This window comes from Acanthaster planci, linkage group LG14, assembly GCF_054643075.1.
Source record: "Acanthaster planci isolate LZ-2023a linkage group LG14, COTS_SCS, whole genome shotgun sequence".
NCBI lineage: Eukaryota > Metazoa > Echinodermata > Asteroidea > Valvatida > Acanthasteridae > Acanthaster > Acanthaster planci.
The window spans coordinates 14,507,130-14,531,609 of record NC_141790.1 but is presented as its reverse complement, the minus strand read 5'-3'; the positions used below and the strand labels follow the sequence as shown (position 1 = coordinate 14,531,609).

General features: G+C 40.4%; 1 protein-coding gene across 11 annotated transcripts in view; it reads left to right on the top strand.

Annotated features, from left to right (window-relative positions):
* Nucleotides 1–24,480, top strand: part of LOC110977824 (DISP complex protein LRCH3-like) — a 38,460-nt gene that overhangs the window by 2,301 nt on the left and 11,679 nt on the right. For 7 of the 11 annotated variants that reach the window (XM_022232287.2, XM_087145510.1, XM_022232284.2 and 4 more), the window contains exons 2-10: nucleotides 11,014–11,158; nucleotides 17,887–18,013; nucleotides 18,335–18,440; nucleotides 18,548–18,684; nucleotides 18,972–19,093; nucleotides 20,060–20,221; nucleotides 21,110–21,184; nucleotides 22,942–23,053; nucleotides 23,487–23,711. In XM_022232287.2, the coding sequence (XP_022087979.2) occupies nucleotides 11,014–11,158; nucleotides 17,887–18,013; nucleotides 18,335–18,440; nucleotides 18,548–18,684; nucleotides 18,972–19,093; nucleotides 20,060–20,221; nucleotides 21,110–21,184; nucleotides 22,942–23,053; nucleotides 23,487–23,711 (1,211 nt within the window). The remainder of the gene's footprint in view (nucleotides 1–11,013; nucleotides 11,159–17,886; nucleotides 18,014–18,334; nucleotides 18,441–18,547; nucleotides 18,685–18,971; nucleotides 19,094–20,059; nucleotides 20,222–21,109; nucleotides 21,185–22,941; nucleotides 23,054–23,486; nucleotides 23,712–24,480) is intronic. The other 4 variants (XM_022232290.2, XM_087145511.1, XM_022232288.2 and 1 more) reach the window with 3 other exon arrangements.

The window sequence follows — 24,480 nt, the reverse complement described above, 5'->3', positions numbered from 1 at the left end:
TGTCGGGCCTATTTGTATCATTTTTCAAGGCCCTGTGGTACATGTACTTAAAAATGATTGAAGTGCGACAACACCACAGCCCAATCTTCCCGATATGATTATTTCTTCAACCTGGTAACCTCAAAAGCAGTAGAAATAAAGGGAACCAATTCAGATCATCACTGATCACAAGGATGGATCCAGGATTACATGTACATGTACATTTTCGGGTGGGTCAAACCTTTTTTTGTGGGAGGGGGGGACGAAAAGTTGTAAATATTTTGTTGTACTGGTAGATGTGATTTATTAGGGATGATGTTGGTCATACATTTGGGGGCTTTTACACATTTTTGAAAGGAAGAGAAATGAAGGGCACACACAAATAAAATGCAGAGAGACCATCAAATAAATAAACAAACAAATCCCGTTTCTTTGCATCATGTTTTGGCTTTTTGTGGGGGTGGGGGCATGACCACCTGGGCACCTTCTCCTCTCCCCTCCATCTGCCCGTATTCTTGACAGATGATATTCTTGCAATGTACAGGCTTACGTACTTTCAATCTTAATATATGGTTAGTTGAAAACAGGGAACATGTGCATGCACATGTTTGCCTAATATGGTGATCGTGTGTTCATTGTAGTGAGTTGTACTGAATTTCTAGTACATGTACATAAAATCTGCACATTATTTCGCTGGTCTGTCCAAAGATGAGCCCCATCAAAATTCCAATGATACGGCCCTCCCAGAAAAAAAACGGAAATTAAATATGCATGTAAATAAATAAACCTGCCCTCTCGTTATCAGTCGGTTTGTTGACTTGTGTAGGGGCAATTTAAGAGCTGCACACCAAACTGTTTAAGTAAATATTGCTGGCCTATGTACATGACTCGATTACAGTGCATGGTGAACTTTGGATCTTGTGTGTCAGTTCTTGTGTGGTAGCCCACATGAGTAATGATATTCAGTGGTGGGAGGAGGGGGCGTGGCCAAGATATACAGTGCTTCGGCCTTTTGTAGAAGGTTGGCTTTCAGTTTGCAGGCGTTTATTTACTTTTTGCTCATCAAATTCCTGTCACGGACATTTGTCATTTCTGTAGTGTAATTATGAAATTAACAATGTAAATTGAAAACATCTGTTGTGGCATGTACAAGTATAAACAATACAGACTGCATAAAAAAGGTCAGATATTGTCAGTGAATTGTCACAGATGAGGGGGTCACAGATAGGATTTCTTATTTTGAATGGAGAGTAATTTTGTTGACTTTAGCCATAATGAAACCTAACCATTATTAAGAATTAGTTGCATTTGCAGACATAATTTAATCATATTGATATAATTAGATTAGGGTAATGTCCCTAATTGGACATAAATTAAAATCCTCTTTCAAGTTTCAGGTTGTTTGAAATTGACAAATTAAAATCCAAGTCATCAAATCCATGATGTCAAGTTTCCAAAATGAAAGATGATGTAATTCCATTGCGATGACGACAGACAGACATCCAGATGGCCGGCTGGTGTTAAGTTGACGTGAGTCGTGATGGTGGATAATATGCCTGGTACTCGGTAAGAGCAAGAGCTGTTACCTGGGTTCCATTGCCGTCATAGGGTGTTTCCCCATTGCCCATGAGTAATCGTGGAGGCATGTGTTAAACCAAACAGAAATATTCATGTGCTGGTCCAACGTGTACAGTGTATGTGCTGATGCCATGTGTGGTCTGTGTTGGCATGTGTTTGCAGACCGTGTTGGTGGTGTTTTGACTAGACAACCAATTATGTCAAATTTGTGGCTGGCAAGTTGTTTTTTTTTGGTTGGTGTCTTTTGTGTTCAAATTCCATTCATTTATCTTAAAGAAGATCAAGTACTGTACTGTAAAGATAGTAACAGCACCTATTACGCTAATTGTATTAAAAGAACTTCTTTGAAGTGACAGATTTATTTACATAAAACAAACATCAATCAGAGTTTAAGGAAATTAGCTGATGTTAACAATGAGATGTTGATTTTCTTTCATACATTCCAAAGAATAATAAATACAGCTAATTTTTAAAGCTTTTTTTATCACAACTCCAGCAAAAATGTAATTATAACAGGAAAGATTTTAACAAAATTGAAGAATTTTTTGAAGACATCTCATCTCAGTGAACTACATCACTTCATGACAATATAACCAGCAGAAATTCTAGTCAAGCAATAAAAACAGCAATTATGATATGAAGGGGGAAAAAAAAGAAAATGACTGCATTGCCGCCCTGTTTGATGTCTGTTCATTGTTGTTATGACAGTTTGGAACAGCCAGTGGGTCATGGCAACCATGAATGTATCCGTCGTGTCAGTAGGCCTCTCTTCATCAATTTAGCTCCGTGGAAATTGAATTAATATGACAGTATATTGAATTACGGGACTTGTGTTTCTGAGGAAACCATTGTCCCAGGCTTTTTTTTGTGTGTTTTCAATATTTGGGATCAGATAGTGGCCAGTTGTTGATTGCAAGGCTTCAGCCAATCTTTGAAAATATTGGTTCTCAAAATTTGCTGGAAAAGGAAAAAAAGGATGTTGGGAAGATCTACCGGTGCACATCTACAAGTGTTACAGTGCACTGGTGGTGTCAATGTGACACCAAGTAACACCAGTGGTAAGTGCTGGTGTGGTCCTCTGATAGCACCAAGGGTGTCGGGTTTGACACCCCAGTTTTGGCAGTGTGGTGTACTTGTTATTTAATCCATATTGTCTTTTCAATTAACCTCCCAGGCAGTGTTCCTGTTGCCTTTTTTATGTTTTACATTTGTCTTAGTTGGTGTACTATATTGTGTTACTTATCTTTTATATAAATTACCTGAATTGTAAATTAGCAATAATTCAGCCATATCTTATGTCTGTGAATGCTAATTACTTACTAAACCAATAATAATGAGATGTACATGTACTGTTGTGCTTATTCACGCAGAGACACGGTTGTCCACAGTCTCCAAAATGGCCAAAATTTCTAGCTGGCCCATGCACAGAATGTAGTCATGTGTGGACTGGAACATGTACTGCAGGAAGTGTACAATTTTGGTTTTACATGTGTACCGTTTTGGACCTCGAAAAATATCCTCCTCCTTTTACCTGTACCTCTTCCCCCTCCCCCTCCCCTCCCCTCCCCTGTAAAAATTGCACCCATAGCGTTGAAGAGATTAAAGAGATTTCACATGGACCATATGATACCCAGACAGAGATGAAGCTGTTCTTAGAGTGTGGTGAGATGGATCCTTATGATTCTGCGGCTGTTTGTTGCTGGAGAGTTTGGCGGATCAATCACAGCTTGGCTGGACAAATCTCCCCTCAAAGGGATTTTGCCCTAGCAATGTGGGAAACAGTTCAGCTGCATTGTGTATTGATTTACAAATTTGTTCCCCATTTGGAAAATGTCTGATGTATGCTGCAGGATTTTTTTCAAGAGAGAGAAATCTCTTTGGAGTTTTGAGGAATAATGACATTGACATGTGCGCTGGCATGCAGAGTCTGAAAATTTTGGAGAGGAAAGTAGGCCTGTGCCGGGTACCCGATGTTAACAAAAAACGGGTACCCGGTTTTAAAAATACCCGCAAATGCACACCCCTAGAGGAAAGCTGGAGCTCATGGTAATAATGAAGATACACAAACTTTAGTTGTAATTGGGAAAAATTGAGGAAACGTTGTTTTTTAATCTATCAAATGATTTTTCTGTGCGATGCCGAAAAGCTTTTGAATAAAGATCATCTTTAAACTCCATAGCCGGTAATTTACTTGTTATATTGGTGTGACTTGTGTAAGTGTCTGCAATTCATGTTGCAGACTTGAAACAAATTCAATAACAGATGAGATCTTTGAAATCCATCTTTGAAATAGATGAGATCTTGATAAGTTAGTTTTACACTGAATGACATCGGGCTGGGTCCCAACCACCCATTCCTTGAAACTGCAGTTAACTAAAAACCCTGCACTTGTCGGTGCCCGTCTGACCCCTTATTTTGGAGGCCTTGGAATCCCCAGTTTCCTATTTTTTTGACATTGGGATAATTCGTTAAGGAAACTGCCATTGAGTCTGGAGGACTGATCGGGTCCCGTGCCGCAGACGGGCTGGCTGTTTATAGCTAAACAGGTTGGAAACAACTCCCTTTTTTGTATGTGTGTGTGATGGGAGGTGAGGATTTCAACATGAATGTAATTAGGGAAGGGATGTTGTGCTTCAGAAGGTTTTTCAGAATAGTTTGCTTGCAAAACAAGTCTGATTGGATTTTTAAAGGGACTGACTTTGTTGAGGGCATCATGGGTCGTCATGCTGCACTGGGTCTTCGTGTAGAAAAGCAGTCGTAAGTTTGCACATGATCACTGTGTGAAATTGTTTAAGGAGAGTAGTCACATGATCAAAGTGGAGGTTAACTATTGGTGCTTAAACTGTCCAGATTGAGGGTGTTTTTTTGCTTGGTTCTGTCAGCCTTCAGTTGTAGACTAAGCATTTCCAGTTCAGAATTGGTACACTTGTACATTTAGAATCAGCCTTCAGGAGTTGTAAATTGTAGGTGAAAAGTTGAAAACAGTTTCCCAATCTCTACAAAAATGGTAGGATTGTCGAGAAGCACCCATCATCACACCTCTACCAAAAGTCTGCCTTGTGAATCTCCCCTCAACCCTGTCATCTCCCCCTCTCCAATACTGGCCCCCTGCTTTCTCCTTTTTCGCACCTCTTTTCCCTATTCCATTGTCGCCTCCATAAAGAACCACTTTTGACCGAATTTCCCCGTTCTCAAATTCAGTATTTGTGATGTACTGGCCTTGGGCAAACCGTCTGTTGGCTTCAGACCGGGACGGTGGAAGTTGAGTTCAAAAGAGAGGGACTTTGAATTGGGGGCTTTCAAATAAACATGCTGTTAGCACCAGAAAACATCTGAATTTGGTATTGAATTGGAAGGCCGTGTGCCTTTCTGGATAGTCTAGGGTGCTTTTCTTATGTACACGAACAGCTGTCTGCGTACTGCATGCTCTATGTTTTCATGGTCTGTGTTCTAAATGTTGAAAGAAACTTCCAAAACCATGACATTTTCAGTTCCGTTTTATTTCTGGGACGTGGTGCTGACATTTTCTACATGTGTGCCATACCTTATCTTGCAGGGAATTCTAAGTACTAGTATTTGGAAGAGACAAAACAAAGCAAGAAAACCCACACACATCCAAGTGTGTTAACGCCTTCAATCGTGGACTCCCTATTGTTCCTTTTTTGTTCATACTTTAACTTTTTCGGAAGACCTCCCATATGTTTTGTACACGTTTTCCAACCGAGGACTCTTCGGCAACCGAGGACCCTATTGTCCCCTATTGTTATAGGTCCCCGATTGAAGGGGAGTAATAATTCAGCTGTGTACAGCTGACATTGGAATAAAGAACAATTTGGAAACATGCTGAGAATTCCTAACAGACAGCCACGAAATGAGAACAACAGACAGACAGCAGGGGTGGGGGGCTCTCAGGCAGTCAGACAAAATGTGAGATCAACAGTGCCACATACCGGTAGGGTATTACTCCCAAGTATTATGCTCCTGCACCGTAGTTGTGGGGACATACATGTGCACTTGATATTTCACCTATTTTGTGGGGACCAAAAATGTTGTGGGGACTCAGAAATGTCCCCCCAGCTCGGTTCAAATTTCACTTTTTCAAAAGAACTTGACCCCTTAGCGCAGTAAATGCCTACCACTGGGTACAGTTCATTACATGCATAATGCACACACGTTACACAAGTACATGTATGTATGTGTACATGTTGGTCAGGGGTGTTTTTTTAAAGGTCAGATTCAACCATGCATGACTTTAACGATGCAAACTTACAGGATAAACTGCTTGGTGGTTTTTTTTCCATACTGATGGCCAATACAAGGTCATTTTGTCATGCACACTGACAGGTTGCTGCAGGATTTGACTGAGCCTTGGACCATCTAGGCCTGCTTGTACACAGGACAGAATGGATGAATACTTTAGGGAGAGGGACACCAGCAATGCTTGGAATTTGTTTTTTTCCTTGAGCGATAATGTCTTGAGTTCATACGCTTGTTGGACAAAGATGCCTCACCCGTATACATGTATGTGCAATTCATGTCTGGGTCTGATGATATTCTGTCCCGGTGAAAAATTGACAGAACTTAACCAAATCACCCTTTTCAAACAGAATTGTGTTTGGGAGGTAAAAACCTGTGTTTGTGTATATTTATTCGCAAAACAAAAACATGCCTCCAGTTCTTTGTCAAGTTTGTGTAGCAGACTGGTATGTACAGTACAAATCAGTCTTCAGAAAATGTGTTCCGTAGAAACAATTTTCTCCGATCATATCAGCTTGTTTTATGGCCGCCTTTTGATAGAGATGTGAAACCAGCAACCACACACACACACGCTTATAAAATACAAGGCTCTGTCATCGCATTGATCTCTAGATCCTGGGCCCCCGTGGGGCAGAAAGGTGTTGTCCATCCCTCTGGGACAGTGGAACCACATTCTGAAAGGGGTCCTGCCCAAGACAGTGACCCGGTCAGCTCCGGAATGAAGAAAACCAACTGGTAAAAAACAACTGCCACTGCGACATTTTTTCTAATAATGTACATGTACATGAACCAGTACATGTCATTGTAGGCATTTACCAAGCCTACTAGATGTGTCCTGTCAGTTGACAAGCGCACTTGGTACCTTACATGTTGACATTTAGGAGACTATTAACAATGTCATTGGATAGCCAGGGGAATATTTGGGCAGTGGGGTGTCTGGTGATAGCTGACATCGTGGATATGTACATGTACAGGTGCATTTGTACAAATTATTGCATAGGCACTGAACCTACATGTAACACATGTACCTCCCTGCCACCAGAAAGGCATGATGTCCTGTCTGCCGATGTGTATGAAAGCTACCATCTTCATCGAAACTTGCAGCATCGTGGCCAAAAGTTGGTTGTCGCTTGACTATTAGGACTGACTCTTTACATGCGTCACATTTTGCACCTGTCTCATCATTCCTAATCATACATGTACAAGGAATGTCCATGATGGCCCAGGATTATTTTTCACTTCCAGGAATAAGGGGGTGGTGGAAGTTAATGTACATGTAACTGTGTAGTTGGACATGCTCATCCTGTGGTTTTGGCGCAATTAACTATGCCAACAGGAATTTCATCACTCAAAGCAGATCTCAAATTCCATTCTGTAGTTCATACTGGTACAAGTGGAAACTAGAAAGCGCTTGTACATGCATGGAAGAAGGAACGGTACATGTACATGTCATGTACAGTAGATGTCATGTAAATAACCAAGTTATACACTGTTCAATGCCACATAAACTTTAAATAATCAGTTCTTTTGATTCTTCTGAGCCAAACTGAACTTTGAAAAGGAGAGATGATTTAACTTTAAACTTTCCTAGCCCTGGTGTTGCTTCTTGTTTATGGAACCAGATTTCTTCTGAATTTGAACAATCCATGGCAAAGATTACAGTTAGCCTGTGTAATGTTGATTGAGTTGTCACTACAAGGTCACTGAAAGTTGACCATCAACAGGTGAAGGAGGTCAAGGTTTGTGGTCAGACATTCTGCTTGGCCTTATGGGGGGTGACTGAAGTCTAGGGCAGGTTGTAAAATGATCCTGTTACTGATATGATGGAGCTTTACACTGGCACACCTCTGGCTCAAGCTGAAATAAGGTAGTGCCATGCTTCACTGCATCTATGAAGCTAGGAGTTGGGAAAGCAGAGCAGCTGTGTGTCTTGCTGGGAACCAGTGAGGCACTTACTGGTCCACCTTTGGACTATCCTTGGTATTCAATTACCTCTCAGCATGCCCATGTGTGATATGCCCAAAGTGGAGTGTAGGTTGCACTTTTTTCCATTGAATTTGTTCCAAATCATTGATGTGATGATGGTGGTACATGTACATTCTCTGGTCTTTCGACTCAGTGTTAAAAGGTCATTACAGCAAAATGTAATACATAGGGCCTTACTCTGAGCACGAAAGAAATTGTATTGAAGCAGACGGCATTTGCTTTACTTTTGTTTACTAAACTAGATTTTTTAGGGCCAACATATTTAAATTTCAACAAATTTTCATGCCCATTTTCATGTTTAAAACAACCATTTTCAATAAGAACCTTTTGGTGCAATTTTTCAGTAAGGACTTTTTAGCACTGACACAACATGCGAATTGCCTCCAGTTGTGGAACGTCCAATCTCAGAAAATGCAGGTACGCTAGATGTACATGTACATGTACCTGGACTGTGCACTGTGCACATTGTCATCAGCAACTGGCATAAATTAGGAGTGCAAATAATTTACATGTGTGTGACCACCCTGGCAATCAGGCCATTCTGAACTACCTGTGTGTCTGTTTATGGCCCTCACTGGATGCAGTAAATTATAAGCTGGTACAGTACAAATAAACATTGACAAGAATGGTGTGAAATTTGGTTGGAGGACTGTAAATATGAAATGTGCTGGGTCCTACAGGAATGGAACCTGTAAAATGCTGGGACAAATTGTGGTTAATCCGAATAGAAGTATTTGGATCCACACTGTCGTAGTCAACTGCATTTTTTCATGGTAACATTTGGGTGCATGTAACAAACTACTAGTGTATTATAGATGTATATGCACTAGTGTGAGTAGGCTTTACTGTGTAGCCTTATGATGGGCCCCAGATTCTTTAACAGTTTTTCTGTAATCAGTTCCTCTTGGTTCCGCCCCTCTCAATCACTGCTATAATCCCACCAACTCCTGAGGTTTAGGGACACTGACTGGATTCCGCAGCCAGCTGGAGATGCATGTAGACAGTACAGTGTATTGCCAGCAGTGGCAGTCAGTCTGGGGATGTGGCTAGACTCACCAAAGTCTCCAAGACCAAGCCGAGTGCATCTTGGAAACAACCCATCCTTGTATGTTTAACACATGTTTGTATATAGGTGTGTCATGTGTAGCCTTGGAAAACCTGGACGTAGATTCCCTTCAAGTCTGTTTCAGAGATAAATCACTCAGAACTCATATTTTGAAGAAATAGTTGTATGCCTGCTTTGTAATACGTGTACACAAAATAGGAATGTACTGTGACAACAGACTGGGACAAGTCTAGTCAGAGGAATGGGCCGAGCTGTGAAGTACATGTACATGTAATAATGGATGTACTGGTACGTCTGACTCATCTCGAATCTTGTGAGCCGCTGCTGATAAATTAAGAAGGAAGACTCGCCTTGCTGAGCATGCCAACATCCCCACATTCATTTCATACACCAAAATAGCCAAACATGCAGTGGTGCTGGGATGGTCTTACAAACTAATGGAAATGCACTTAGTGCATTGACACTTTGAACGGATCCAATATTGGTCTTGCATAATTTACGTATCGCGTACTTCCTCATGTGTACTTGGTGCTTTGTGAGGTCAATATTGTACAAGTGTTCTAGGCAGATGTGTTAAATCAATCTTGCCTTGTTAGAAGAAGCCAGCAAGGACGGTCTGAATTCTTTTGTTTCTCTTTATTTTTGGTTTTTTGGAGTATGGAGAGTCAAACAATTTTAAAATATCCGCAAGACACTGTGTTTTAAGGTCAGTTTTGAGGAAAGAATATTTGCCAGTTGTTGAGTGTTGACCCACTGTACCCTGAAACCCTAAACACCTTATTTTTCTAGGGAGACTTTACCATACTAAACAGAACCCAACAACAGCAGAACTAATCACAGCTTGACAAATCTAAAAACTGGAAGCAAAAACCGCCTTTCTTTTCTTGCTATACGGTTGAGATCAACCAAATTCGGAAGATGTTGTCAGAATACATGAAGCCTATTTATTCATTTTGGCTGAATGTACATGTACCCAACTATGGTGTTTGCATGAAGACTCTATCAGTCGTCCACGTCCACGCAGTTACACTTTTTTTTTTACAGTACCAGTCAATTTATAGTACTTGTACTGTACATGTGCCAGCAACTTTCTTCCTATAATAATCCTATCATATGTAAACACTTGAGTGCACATGTGTCAAAGGACATGTATTTGTACCACAGCTTATTTCCTCTTTGGCAAGCATGTCAGTGAGATAACATTTCTATATGTCATGTACATATACGGTACATGTACATGTACTGCACTGAAAAGTGCATGATCACTTTTTGCCGGATCTTCAGCCATGGAAACTGAACTGAATCCTGAATCTAAGCCAGTGTTGTTACACCTGTTTGTACATGTACCTGTGTTGCCGTAATCTGATACTAGTGATAGATACATGGGTAATTCCAGCCATTAGGGGTCCAAAAGTGTGACATTTTGTGTCCATGTTACATCTGACCTTTGTGATTTGACATAAAAATATCACCGGAATTGATTTTCAAACTATTACTATTTGTTTGGCAGGTAATTTGCATTCATTATTCACTCTTGGAAATTAGAAAATGTGTTCTGAACTTGCAAAATCAGATGTGACAGGGACAAGGGAAAAAAAATGGACCCCTAATTTCTGGAATTGCCCAAATACCAGTACATGTATAAAATGCACATGTTTGTATCCAGATGGACATGGGTACATGGATACAGGTGTATGCTCTCTCTTAAAAATAGTTGGTATCATGAATTGAAATTCACCTTTGTACACAAAGCCTACAATGGTAGCATACAGTAAATTTGTATTATGTGGTACCTGGACCAAGGTACTTACATGTATGGACATGTGCTGTCAGCTATACATGTATGTCAGCAGATGGCGCTGGTAGTTTTTATGGGCTTGCCCAATTTAAACAGTAGAAATGACTGCAGTAAATAAAAAGCCCAGTTTGTAAAGTGCTTACAACAGGTGGTTGTATTCTGTACAAGTCAACATTACTGTTGGGGCAGTGGTATCTTGCCAGAACCTGTCCAAGTCTCAACTCTTTTCCAGAAGTTGTCCTTCTTTGCGTACCTGAATTCTGACCAGTACAACAGGCAGAATCACAAGTTTCAGAAATGTTTGGCATGAACTTTATTTTAATAATCTGTTCAATTTTTGTCTCCCCAGATATTTCAAAGAACCGTTTCATGGAGGTTCCGTATGAACTTTGCGAGTATGTTTCGTTAGAAAGACTAAACTGCTACAATAACGCCATCAGGACTGTTCCGGATGCATTCGCTAGGTTAACAATGCTCACGTATTTAAATTTAAGGTGAGTGGATTCAAGTCTAGTTGACTTTTTTTTCTTTGGATAAGGAATGCGGATTCCTGACTCTGTGTGCCCTGAAGACATAAATATGAACTTTGCTGTGGGGTGTAACCATGGAAACGAAACCCTAATGATACTTGGTTGTCTTGTGGGGTGCCAGATTACACCAAAATATGTTGCAACTGATGAAAAAGTAATGTGCTTGCCGATATCTCTGCACGGTTTGACTAGACAAACATGGAGTTCACTTTTCTTTTAAATTTTGTCATCTTTCACATGCATGTACCTGTACACTGTCGACAATAAGACATTATACATACATGTACATGCTACTTAAAAGAGCTTTTAGCCACATGAATAGGGCTTTCAGTCATAGGAAATCTTGAAAAATCCTGGGAGAAAGTTTTCCTGGAAAAGTAATGGAAAATTGGGGAAAAAATTGGGTGTCTTGGAATCCTGCTGTCAGAGGAAAAAGTTGTGGAAAAGTTAGGGAAATCAAGATCACATTAGGGTTATTTTGATGGGCTGCTTGTGGTGTGGTAACCCAATAATGATAAGTTTAAAGGCTATACTGGTCAGTCTGTAGAAGTGATTGTACCGGTAGGAGTCCAGTTCATGAAGTCAAAAATGGCATTAAATGGAAATTGTCTGTCTTTTACTCTTGGAAAGTCTTGGAAAGTCATGGAAATTGGTTTTCAGATTTTTGCAGAAACCCTGTAAACTGCCTTAACTTTTTAAGGAAAGATTCCTTGAATCAGTTTGGACGGGGGAACATTACGAGTCATGGAAACAACCTAGGCCTTCACGCGTACTTGTAGCCAAAAGCAAGAGTGAAGTTTTTCATTTCTCACAGAACTTCCTGTGGCTAGTTGCAACAGAACTCCGTAAGGCCATCTGACAGTTGGCAACACTATACCTCTTCTCAATTTGGTCTCTGGAGCCTCAAGTATGAGGTGTTGAAACTGCTATCAGGGCATTGACCTTTCTGGCCATTAGAGATAATAAGGCATGTGATTGAAAACACACATCCATTACATTTCAACACCAGCACAGTTACTGACGAAACCTGTCAGCATGGTTACAGGGCGTGTGCGTCACATTGTGAGGTATTTTAAGAGCATACTGATTACTTCCTATTCTGATGCTACATGTACAAGTAATTATGATTCCAAAGAAACCTTCCCTGCTCAGTGCTCATGAAGAAATGGTCTTACGGTACCTGTGTACAGGGTAGTTCCTTGATGTTTGTAGATGAACAAGTGTGGTGCATATAATTGGTATACATAACGTACGGCTACTAGAAGTGTATCGCTCAACTAATATGGGTTATTTACTGAGGAGTGCAATAAATTACTGTCATTTTAAGCACACTTGTGTGCTAACCTTACATACCTGGTGTGGACTTGTAAACAAAAGGTGTCCACACAATGCAGGAAAGGAAGACGTTCTGTGGACTTACACATGTCCACAGGATGTTTCTCCTTCTGTGAAAAAGGGGTTTAGAGGCATTTGGGGGTTGGAGTCATCTGTTGTAAAAAGAAGAGGAAAAGTCAAGGAAACCCTTGTACAAAAAGCCAGCCAGTTCAAGAAAAACAAGTATTTTCTCTGAGTTTTCTTAACTGCATGAAAAGAAAGGAATGTCCACTCTAGGTATGTATGGTAAGTATGGGTGTGTACTTAATGTAGCAGGTGTTTCAATTCAAACTTGTTAGTAAAAGGTTTGGTTTAGATTTTCAACAGCTCCATATTTCGAAGACAAGTACTCCTTAATTGATTCATTTCCATCATTGCCTGTGAATTCCCTTATTTCGCAACTCAATTTTACAACCACCCAGGTGGGTGGGGAGGGAATTGTATTGACTTTCCTGCCAGCCAGACACCGATATGTCCCATATGCATTGCCAACTGATTAGTCTGGGCTGATTATATTCCTTTGCACTTCTGAAAATTGCATGAAAAAAGTGATTATTTAAAACAGAAGCTGTGAAATAGCATCAGAATGTTGAAGATGGCTCCTACGTGTGTCTTGTATGCTGTAATGAACGAAACTCATTGATTGACATTGATGAGGGAAAATAGTGAGCAGACGCCATCTTTCACCTGACAGTTGATTACTCTTAGTCTAGTTTTTTGGAGCTGACTTTACATGCACAGAGCAGATGTGGAACATCCCGGAGGAAGCCTCGTAATGAAGGCTAGTGTTACTGTAGGTAGAATTAAAGCTCTTCGGCAGTAACATGCCTGTCAGTCCAACCTTCCGCTGTGGTAATTTATGACAGGGAGGGTCATACTCTGGACCGCTGTCTGAGCATTTTCTGGATGTGTTACATATTTTTGTGTTCCAGCAGGGAAGGGGCACTTTTGCAGTAATTATGGGGCAGCATCCCAAAATTGTTCTCAACGATCTTAGAAGAACTGTTTTGTAAATTGTAGGGATGCAAATTGCGCCCTGGACATAAGTTCCTTAATCCATGAATTAGACCTTGAAGCTCGTTAGAGGCGGTTTGGCACTGGTGCTGCCAAGCAAGTGTGAAATTTGGAAATATTGCTTTCATATTTAGTCTCTTGTAAGCGCGTACCTGTCACTGACTCATCGTGATCGATGCATACTCCGTAACTAGGTACATTTCAGGTAATTTCAAATAACGCCTGGAAATGAAACGCACAGACAGTCAAGATTCAAACAGTGGTCCAAAATACATGTGAGTGTGATCACGAGAGGGCTCACGTCAGTGACACAAAATTTCTGCCACTCAATTTATTGATGAGATCACCTTTTTAAGCTGGGAAACAGTAGTTGAGAGAAAGGAATTGCTGGCCAGGGACATTTTAGGGAAGTGGTTGCCTTCAAATTATAATAGTACATCACAGATAAGGCCAGTTGTTAGCAAAATTAATACCATCTCACATCAGGAAGATGCATAGTGCATGTACATGTATATATGTATTGTAATAATTGAGATGTCATGATAGTATGTCATGTGTTGCTTATTGCAGTTCAATAAATGCATATTGCTCTATCTGGCATGCTCCTGGGTGTGTTGGTAGACGACTCCTTAATTAAAGAAATCCTTCGCCAAGATATAGAAATGAACTCGGGATATTGTAATGCATGCACGTGTGCCATCAGCACCAATAGTGAGAGGTTCCACATCAAGTGCCTGACGGCTTCACATCAAATTGCTGTAACCACCCCTGGATCCCCTTTCATCCCAAATCCAATTATACTGGGGTATTGATTCTGTTGAGCTGGGGGGCATAAGGGCAGGTTTCTTTATTATGGCATCATTGTCGGTTGGTATGATGACAGACATTCCAGAGATTCTTAAAGGTGCAGTTACAGGTGCTATTAGCGCAGGATTCTGTAATTTTTGAAGAAAAAAGGTGTAAAAGTATCAAAGACATGTACCTTTTGGTTTTGTTTTTCCTCTTTGAAATGCGAGGTTGGCTAATGATAGATGGCACAGTTTGCTTCATATTTTCAGTTTGCTGCTTTAATCTCAATAATGTTGCCACAGTTTCCTGGAGGAAGACGTTTTGTGCATTTTTCTCTCCTCAGTCTGGTGTATTTTGTGTAGTTGGGCAATTTGTTGTGGATAAATTGACTGAAGTTTGCCAAGAGGTACATGTAACTCATAAAGGGGGAGGGGTCATAAGGCTTGAAAGGTCATGACCCCAGCATTGACTTACATAAACACCACATGCTAGGTTTATTGTTAGAAGGCACCCAGGTCAGCTACCAGTGGCATCAGTTTCGGTAGATGCCAAAAATAGTCTCCCAACCTCTCTGCTGTGTACATGTACATGTAGTGTGTGTAGATTACACACTGTACATGTACATGCCCTTTCATCACATACATACCTGCAGCTGGCAAATGTAATTACATTGGCAGAGTTGTGTGAAATTGAAAATGAAGTACAGAGGTAGTGGAGTTGGCTTGATAATAAAGATTTAAAGATAGATCATGACAAATAACACGTCAAGTGAGCCTGTATCAGTTTCCCTCAATTTTAATCTTAAAGGGGCACACTAAACCTGTCTCAGTGGCTGGTGATTGGATCAAGTCATTTTTGTTTTGGCTGGTGATTGGGGATGAGTTTTAGCGTACATTCATGAGACATGATACCATTACAATAAATAAAGCATTTATTTTGTTGATGCTTGTTTTTCTAAAGATTTCGGTTATCACGCTATCAAAAAGGGAAATCCATGAAGATCATGAATTTCTATGTTGTCTGCCCCTTTAAATTCAAGGATACTTCTGCCATTTACTCTAATCAGATACATTGTAAATGATACACTAGGGTACATCCAGTAGCAAGTTTGCACACTTCCAAACAAAAGAATATCTAAATGTAAAAAAACACAGTTCTAAAGAATTTTCAAATAAAGGCTATGGATCATAGGCATGTACTGTGTGTAGTTGGGGAAATCCTTCCATTGCAGCATGTGTTTTGACAAGATCAAAGCATTCATGCCTAGTTATGAATTGGACAGATATCCTACCTCCTTTGGTTTTCAGTAAAAATCGTGTTGAAAAGCTTTGTAGAAACTGCAGAGAGGCAATAATCCGTAAAATCTCTTGTGGTGCAATTTGTATTGGATGCTCTTTGTCACTTTTGTTCGTAACTTCCTGTTTTCAATTGTGCGAATATCATATACAGCAAATAAGTACATGTACATGTATGATTTGTTCCAAGACCTGCTCTGTTGTGCCAGCATTGCATAGCATCATGTAGGAATAAATGTTAGATTTCATGATGGCATTTGTGAACGGGACATGGCCTTGTTTAACCTTCCCTTTGTCCAATTTATTTTTGCGGTCGTAAATCCAGCAAAGAGGAATTGATGGATTTGTTTGTTTGGCCATGTCTGACAATGACATACACTGTCACCAACAGGACGCGCACTTTTACTCACCAGTACACGTACATGAGTGGTCATAAATTGGTTAATGAGGAAATGGCAGAGCTTTGTAGTGGAGGAATAAGACTAACGTTTGATAAATTGAAGAGAGGAAGGCCCAAGACTGGTGAAATAATGAAAGGGAAAATAATGCGGACAGCCTCTGTGATGAATTGATACCTTGGGAATCGGTCTTGATAACCATTACTGACCAGAGAAACACAGACGTGTCCTCAGTATTTAAGTTTTGTACGTCCTATGACCCAGCTCTGACTGATGAATTTTATCAGGTCAATTAATCCAATTAGTTTACGGAGTTGGTAAACATGGCTTTACAAATGATAGAGATGTGAAGATGACAAGTATTTTCATCCAGAGAAGTCAAAATCGTTAGGGAGTTGGTGACCATGAAAATGTGATACCAGTGTTGGGAGGAAAGTTAATTGAGAATGTTACCCTTCAGTAATTTTCCAAAACTTCAATTTATCCTTCATCAATTTCTTTCCTGACATTTGCTCAGCTGTGTACCGTTGTAGAGAGACCATCGTGCATACGGACATGTACATTTACCAGGATGTACATGCATCTATCCTAAGCTCAAGATTTTGACCCCAGGATGTGGGAGTGGGTTGTCAAATTCACTCTGGTTGTTTCTTCACCCAAATAGGACCAAATCATAAATCATTGGTATTTGCCCAATCTGTCCTGCCAAGCAGGGAAGGGGGCGGGGACGGGGACCCACAAAACTTTCCACACAAACACACGGTGACATCTTCCACTACACTGGGTCAGGGCCTGGCCCCAGAAAACCTTTCTAGTATTGGTGTCATCACCGGTAACAGGACAGTTTGACACATCGTTGTATTCATTCCCTGACCGACTGGCATCCCGACTATGAGGAAGTTGACTCTAAGTGGGATAACATCTGGATAATTACATGTTTTACGCACATAATAGACCTAGCAGAACTTTGGGATGGAAGGGCAATGAGAGCTAGTCTCTGCAATTCCTAAATAGGAAATGCACTGCAAAGTGTATTAGATTCAGTGCAGGGGTGAGACATGTGTGTCTACAGGGTTAAAGCAATCCACTACATTTGGACAATGTATTATGTAGATGGCAGTACTAATGTGGCATTTATTTATAGCTCACTTTCCAGAATTTGTGAAGATTTAATTGCTAGTTACAAAATTGATTGGGAATGCCACCTGGAAACATTTTTGGGTACTGCATTAAAAGCCATCACAATCAAGGGTTGGTGAGTTTGTTTGAGTGGTAGCCTGGAACTATCTTTATGGAGTTTTTTGAGAATCAGTGAGCCATAACATGAACAGAAAAGTTATGCCAAAACTGCCAATGTTAAGGGTACCGGTACATATCCGGTAACTTATGACTGTTCTTACTGACATTCCTGTGGCCTTAAAAACAATTTTTTGTTGCTTTTAATACCTCCAATACGGTGCTGTCATAAGTAGTCTCAGTGGAGTACACAGCATGTCTTTTCAACAAACAATCTTGCACTTTACAGCCTGGTGCGCTTTGCCTCGGCATGGTCTCAGATTTATGGCTGTGCTTTGCTTGACTTGACTTGATTGAGCCACATTTTTGTAAAAATGTTAAAGAGTAGACAGAAATACCGGAAAGCCATTTCAGGCCTGTATGAATAGTAAGTCCCTGATGTTGGATGTACATGTGCAGTTTTCATGTCATTTTAAAAGGCTTGACCCCTGAGCCCTATTTTTATCCTTCCAATAAAAGAATCACTTCTCTTTTCACCGTATCGCTTCCTCTCACGTGCCCCTGTCTCATTTTTATCTCCTTGCAGTCGTAATTCACTCTCAGCTTTACCGATAGAAATATGCGAAATCTACCTAGAGGTTCTCATCGTCAGCAATAACAAGTTAGTAGCGTTACCTCCTGCAGTGGGCAAGATGAAGACGCTAATGCATCTGGTGAGTATCTCAGCAGTAGGGCAAGCTGGTCCCCGACGACCGTCCCACCGGGATATTTCTCATCCTGGGGAGATGTGTTGAAATCCTGCTACAGTGGATGTCCTTGATTCACTCCTGGAGTGTCTTCAGCTTTGTAATTATTACTTTCATTTAGATAAAAAAAAATTGATGTTAGTTTTTAGTCTCTGATTGAGGGGTTTGAATTTATGCATAGAAAGTCTTCAGATGCAGTAATGTTTTCTTTTCATAACTGTACATGTATATGATTAATTCACTGATACACTGTATAATTGTTTTTTTTTTCTCATGTTCTTTCAAAAGGATGCCAGCTGTAATGAACTCGATACGCTACCAATCCAGATCGGGGAAATGGAATCGTTGAAGGAATTAAACCTCAGACGGAATCACCTCATGCAGTTACCGGAAGGTGAGCATCAGTATCTTTTTTTGAGATAGAGAGTCCAAGAGAAGGAATGTAAAATGGCTGTTGAATGATGGGGAATATATCTTATTTTGAGGCTTTTGATTTTGCAGAGATCAGCCGGTTGCCTTTAGTCATGCTAGATGTCTCCTGTAACAAGATCACCTTCATCCCACCATCGTACCGTCACATCAAGACGCTAGACATCTTGAAACTGGAGCACAATCCACTGGAGATGCCGCCTGCCCAGGTAACACAAGCACTCAGTTAGAAAAAAAATGTTGTCTGCGTGGTTCTGCGAAGATCCTGCCATTTGACATTCATCATTTGTTGGGTTAAAGCTGGAAAAACCTCTAAGCAACGGAAGACTTATGGTAAAACTTTAAAAACTTAGTCAAATACAAGATTCCAAAAGCTCTCCATTTGTCTTTGCTCTGCATTTTTCGTGTCTCTTGTGTGCTATTTATATCTGGTTTCTTTCAAATTACTTTGATTCAATAATTTTGTAATGACCTGTAACTTATTCTTAATCCAAAGGTGTGTACAAGAGGGAAGGTCCATATTTTTAAATACCTAAATAATGTCGCCACAAAAGACGAGAGGAGAAGTCGTCTGGAACAGAACGAGAGACTGTCAAGACGGTCCTACAACAATGCCAAGTATGTCACTGATACCCATACCAATCTCTTTGAAAGTCTTAGGCCATCATCTTGGTCTAGTTCTTGGAAGTCTGTATAAACATTGCTGTATAGGTTTCCATCAAGTACCAGTCTGTTGTTTTGCAAGTAAGCAGGAGGTTGTGAATGAGGAGCCTGGGGGATTCAAGTGATGTCTTCTGAAGAAGTTATCAGCCCTGTCCTGCTTGTAGTATGTGTAAACCCAAAGTATACGGATAAAAGTTGCCTATGACACAACAGAAAATTGAAGTTTGATTTCGTGAATGTTTCAGTTGGTGCCTGGCAAGAGCTGCTGAGTTTTACAGTTGCCTCACCTCTTCCTGTAAGCCCCCAACCTAAACCCGTCCCATTGATCCCAGAAGTCGTTGGAGAATAATTTTGCAGCCGTGGTGTGAGCTCACAGATGCCTTCTAACTAATGTTTCATTTGCTCTTTTTCAGCTGATTTCTTTTTCTGCTCTCTTTTTTTTTGGCTCAGAAGTGTGCTTAAAAGATTGGCTAGTAGTTCCTCATACTTCCAAGAGTTGACGCCAGCAAAATGTTTGTCTGCCCCAATAATTGTTTCCCTGAAAAGTATTTAAACAGTCTGCCCTTCATTTGGTTTCTTCCTCTTTTTTGCAAGCGAAAAGCTGCACATGCAAATCCTTTCACAAATTGCAGAATTTGGCAGTCCTAAATACCAGCAGTTTCTCTTGAAATCTTTTTTTGTGTGCCGTCACTGTTAAACTTTCTTTCGGGCAAAGTTTTGTGTGCCACCATTGAGTATTTGTATCCAACTTTTACTGAGTAATTAGTTGCCATCATTGTGCCAATGTGTAGTGTCTGAGAGGAAAAAAAAATCTTGATATCAAAGGGCATTGATGATCGAAGGAAAGCGTGACCTTTCAGTTTTGGCAAAGTTTTTTTTTTTCCCACGACTGATCATGAACCAATCAACACCGTGCTTCAGATACACATGGCTAGCCACTCATGAAGCAGCTACGCGCTTTGGCTCTGCCCACAACAACAACCTGGACACCAACCAAGCGGGGAACCAGTCCGTGATTCTCAGTCCTTCCACACTCACTGCCCAGTATGTAAAGGGGTCAGAAGGCACAAATGGCTCTCCTAGGTATTTTGTGTGTTTGTTTTCGCTCTTGGTTTTTTTTATGGTTTTAGTTGCTGATCATGTGATTTGTTGTGTGGGTTCAGTGGTGGGGGGGCTAAAATTTGACCAAATGTTTGGAATGTATACATGACGAGGGAGAGGGTAGTTTTGTGGGGGTGCAGCATGATAATTAAGTTGGTTTGCCTGTCAGTAGTACGCCACTCTGAATAAGGTGTGTGGAATTCCTTGCTGGTTCTTGTCATTCTTGTATGGTGTTCTGTCTAGTGGGCATGTCTGAATGGGCATGGTTTCCCTATTCCACTGATAGAGGGCGCTCAAGACAATATCAGATGGAATTACAGGTTGAACAGATGGTTGTCAGTGATCTTTCCTGAAAAAAACCTTCAGGACATGCATTCGCATATGCGTTTTGTTTGACACATCACAGAGGGCACTGTTGGTTCCATTATGGCTCCTGGCTCACACGTTGCTGATGAAAATGTCAGCATTGTTGATTGAGTTAATTGGTTTCAGTTTTTATGTCAGAGGGTTACCATTGATTACATTGTACTTTGGCATTTTCTAGAGAAAGCGCTGCATTTTTTCATTTATCCTTTGAATTTTGATACAACATAATTGAATTTCAAAAATAATTCCTTGAAGTGGTCTGTGTTGGAGACAAGTTCCAAAATTCGGACACTGTAAATGGCAACTCATTTGCATGCAAGTGTTTCAGTATTGTCAATAGAGGGCACTCTCACTGTCACGTATTTCCCATATGTTTCTTGCTTTTTTTCCGTTTATTTCTCTTTCCTTTTTTGGGGGGGCTTGTGCTTCACTGCAGACTTTCTCACAACAATTTCTACTTTCTATTCACTCGTGCCATTTCTTTTACCACCCCTTTCATTTCAGAAGCTCCGCCCTCACCCCCCAGTCCTCCATTGATTCTGACTCCAGTCATTCCACCCTGTGTAATGGTGACCTTAGGTAGTACAACAGATCCATTATGAGTTGTTTGCATGTGATGTCATACATTGAGGGCGGCCATATTGGATCAGAGTCATGTAACCGGGATGAAATATTGAAAATAAGTGGCTAGTAATAACAAAACAAATATTGTATACTCAGCCTCTTGTGGATCATATCGATGCCAAGCTATATTTTTCAGTATTATTCCTTACATGTGTGTTTGCTAAAATGAAGTACATGAAACTGCCAGTAAATTTGTACGTAAAAACCTACATACCTACATGTATAAATCCAGTATGGCTACCTGTTACCAGCAGTGATAGATTTGTGTTGTCAGCATTGGTATGTTGTCAACTGCAACTTTTTTGGCACTATTTTGATGTAGTTATCACATGTACATTTTCAAGGAAATAAAAAAAAGACAGGTGCAGTGTTATGTTATTTTGCAGATACCTGTCACATGATTTCCTTGTGATTTCAAACAGAGGAATGTCAAATTTGGCGACGATTCAATTACATCACTTAAAATGTAAACCTGTGCCACTTGAAGTTAGAAGGCTGTAGTAGAGATTCGTTAGTCTCTTTGGTTTTGCAGGAGGACTTTAGTCCTCATTGGTCAATTTATGTTTTCAGTCCGTTGTACCGTTTTTTGGTTTAATTTTTAATACATGTTCATTTTTCAATAACTGAAAAGCTTTTAATCATTTTATTTCTTGGCTGGAAGTCTGAGCATTCACTGCTATAAAAAAGGTTAAAGAAGCAGGACGAAAGTTGATGCGTTGCATGTATTTTGAAACCTCATCTTGGAATGTGTTAATATTTTTGCAACATATCCTCTGCACTATCAAGTTGCATGGTTGCCATGACAACAGGTCCTATCTTGATCATGGGAAATAGTTTTTACTGGAAAGGAGGAATGCAGGACAGATAAGCGGAAAAAAGGAGCAGTTGTAGCTGTTAAGGTCAAATGTCTGGTAAAAAAAATCAGTAAATATATTCACACACATTTGACATAAATTTGATATATGTGCCTAGCACTCTTTCATTCTCTCTTTTAGTACATTTTGGTACTTCAGATGGACAATAATCACGCTTATTGTGAAGATTTAGACATGGTCATGTTCTAAACTTTTCCCTGCTTCCATTTTCACTTTGCTCTTTCAGCTGGTATGCAAGAAATAAATTTAGTAGTGCCTTGAAAATTTAATGAACAATCCTCATTTTGAAATGATCATGAGCATATCCTGGCCACTGCACAGTTTGTGTTAGGAGAGCTGCTTTGACAGCGAATATTTTTACATCGCATCAAACTAGGAACGTCACAGTGGTTTCTGGAGCAATTTGGCAGAATCGCTGATTTTCTAATGCATCGTCTTCACAATCATTGCTTTACTATCACTGTATCTAATCAAAGAAGCTACGGCTACGGAGGCTTATGCTGTACTTTAGATCACAGTTAGTCTTAAAAGCGCTATTTGTTTTTAAATTTTGAATCACTTGTAATAGTGTATGTATTAAGTTTTCCTTGTTCTAACCTGGGCAAAGACTGTGTCTTCTGTGTTCTTACATGTGCTGTAGACATGCCATTACTTATTCACTTTGAGGCTGTCCATTTTTAATTGTTTGGTACATGCAATACCTAACACAGATGATTGATCCATTTTTGTTTGTAGTCGATCATCCATCAGTTTGAATCCACACCTGTTCATCCACTGTCAACCAATTACTCACCGCACACTTTTCTGCACTTTTGTTTATGTTTTTTTTTTTGTTAGTGTTGCGGAAGAACTTGCATTCTGGAATGCGAAGATCGGGGAGTTGAGGCGGGGCACACTGACGGCGGACTCGGGTTACATCGACGGAGACAAGAGGTGGTCTGCTACGGAGGTATTTGCTTTCAACAATAAGACACAGAAAAGAAGGCATTGCTAGATCTGTGAATGAGGCTTTGCTGTTTGAAATATTGTACTTGTACTGTTTACCTAATATTCTCTGATAATGCTCTCTGAAGTTGGAGCGGAACTCTGGACTGTGTTTTAAGCAAAGGAGTTTCAACCACTTTCCATTTGATCAAATGGTACAAGATGCATGTTTTACTTACAGCCCCAGCTAAGCAAATGGGCCACTGCCTTGGTTGGATAAAAAAAATTAACCTAAACAGGATTTGAACCTGTAACCCTCAGCTGAGCTTACTGGGGGTGGCTGATGCTTCGATTCCTTGGCATCAACATTTTATGTACTTCTTCCCCCAAAGCAAAACAGGTTAATCATCCAACCTCTTACGTCACATTTCTTCTGCCCGAATCGTATATCTCCGTAGCCATCCAATGATGATGAAGAAGCCCGTATCCTGGCCGATCGAGCCAATCAGCAGAAAGAACTCCGACAGCAGCGGGGGGAGCTGTTAAACCAGTCATTGAGCAGCGGCAACTCATCCTTCGGCGCCGACAATGAGGCAGACATTGACTACATCGACACGGGCGAAGATGGCATGGAGGATGGCGAGATCACGCCCACACAGACGGAACCAGACGAGTTTACCAAGGTGAAGCCCCATAAAGTATGTATCAATGTCTGAGGGTTCCCCCTCCTGACTGCGCATGGCATGCTGGGATACTTGTTCAGCTTGCTGTTGATGATGATCTGTTTGACAACTTGCTCTCTGCGGAGACCAGTAAAACTTGGGTTGATGTGCTCTGCCTGGTGAGATATATTGTTCACAGATTGGAAGTGAATTGACCATAAGAAAACTTGGTAAGTGCTGTTGTGGAAATAGCCAGTGCTTTAACTGTAAGGGATTTTAAACAATCTTGAAGAAAAGAGAGACAAAGTTGATAGAAAGTGGGCTTTTTCATGTTTGCACCGAAAATGTTTAGAATTGTCAAAAGATGACGAGAAAGGTCTTCCTGAATGAACGTCAAAGAAGGCAATATACAGAAGAAAACTGTCTCTTTGTAACTATTTCTTCATCTGTTTTGGAAGCATGTTTTGTTCTTGGCATCATGAATTGAAAATTATTGAATACTAAATTATGAAGAATGATTTTAAATGCAGCAGCATCAGGATATGAATCTGGAACATTTGATTCCTAAGTCAAAAGAATGAATTCTTTTGTAATCCAGTGCATTTAGGGACTGTGCATATTACCCAAGTCAGGCTTTTTATGTCGGTTTGTGGCATCACTGTTGAGCTTTTTTGTTCCTGCTTGAAATTATCCACTGCTGCCCTGTAGGCCAAATTTCAGCCCAGTCCAGCGTGGCATATCTCCACTGAATTCTGACATAGCTCTGATGGAGGTTTTGCATTGCAGCCAT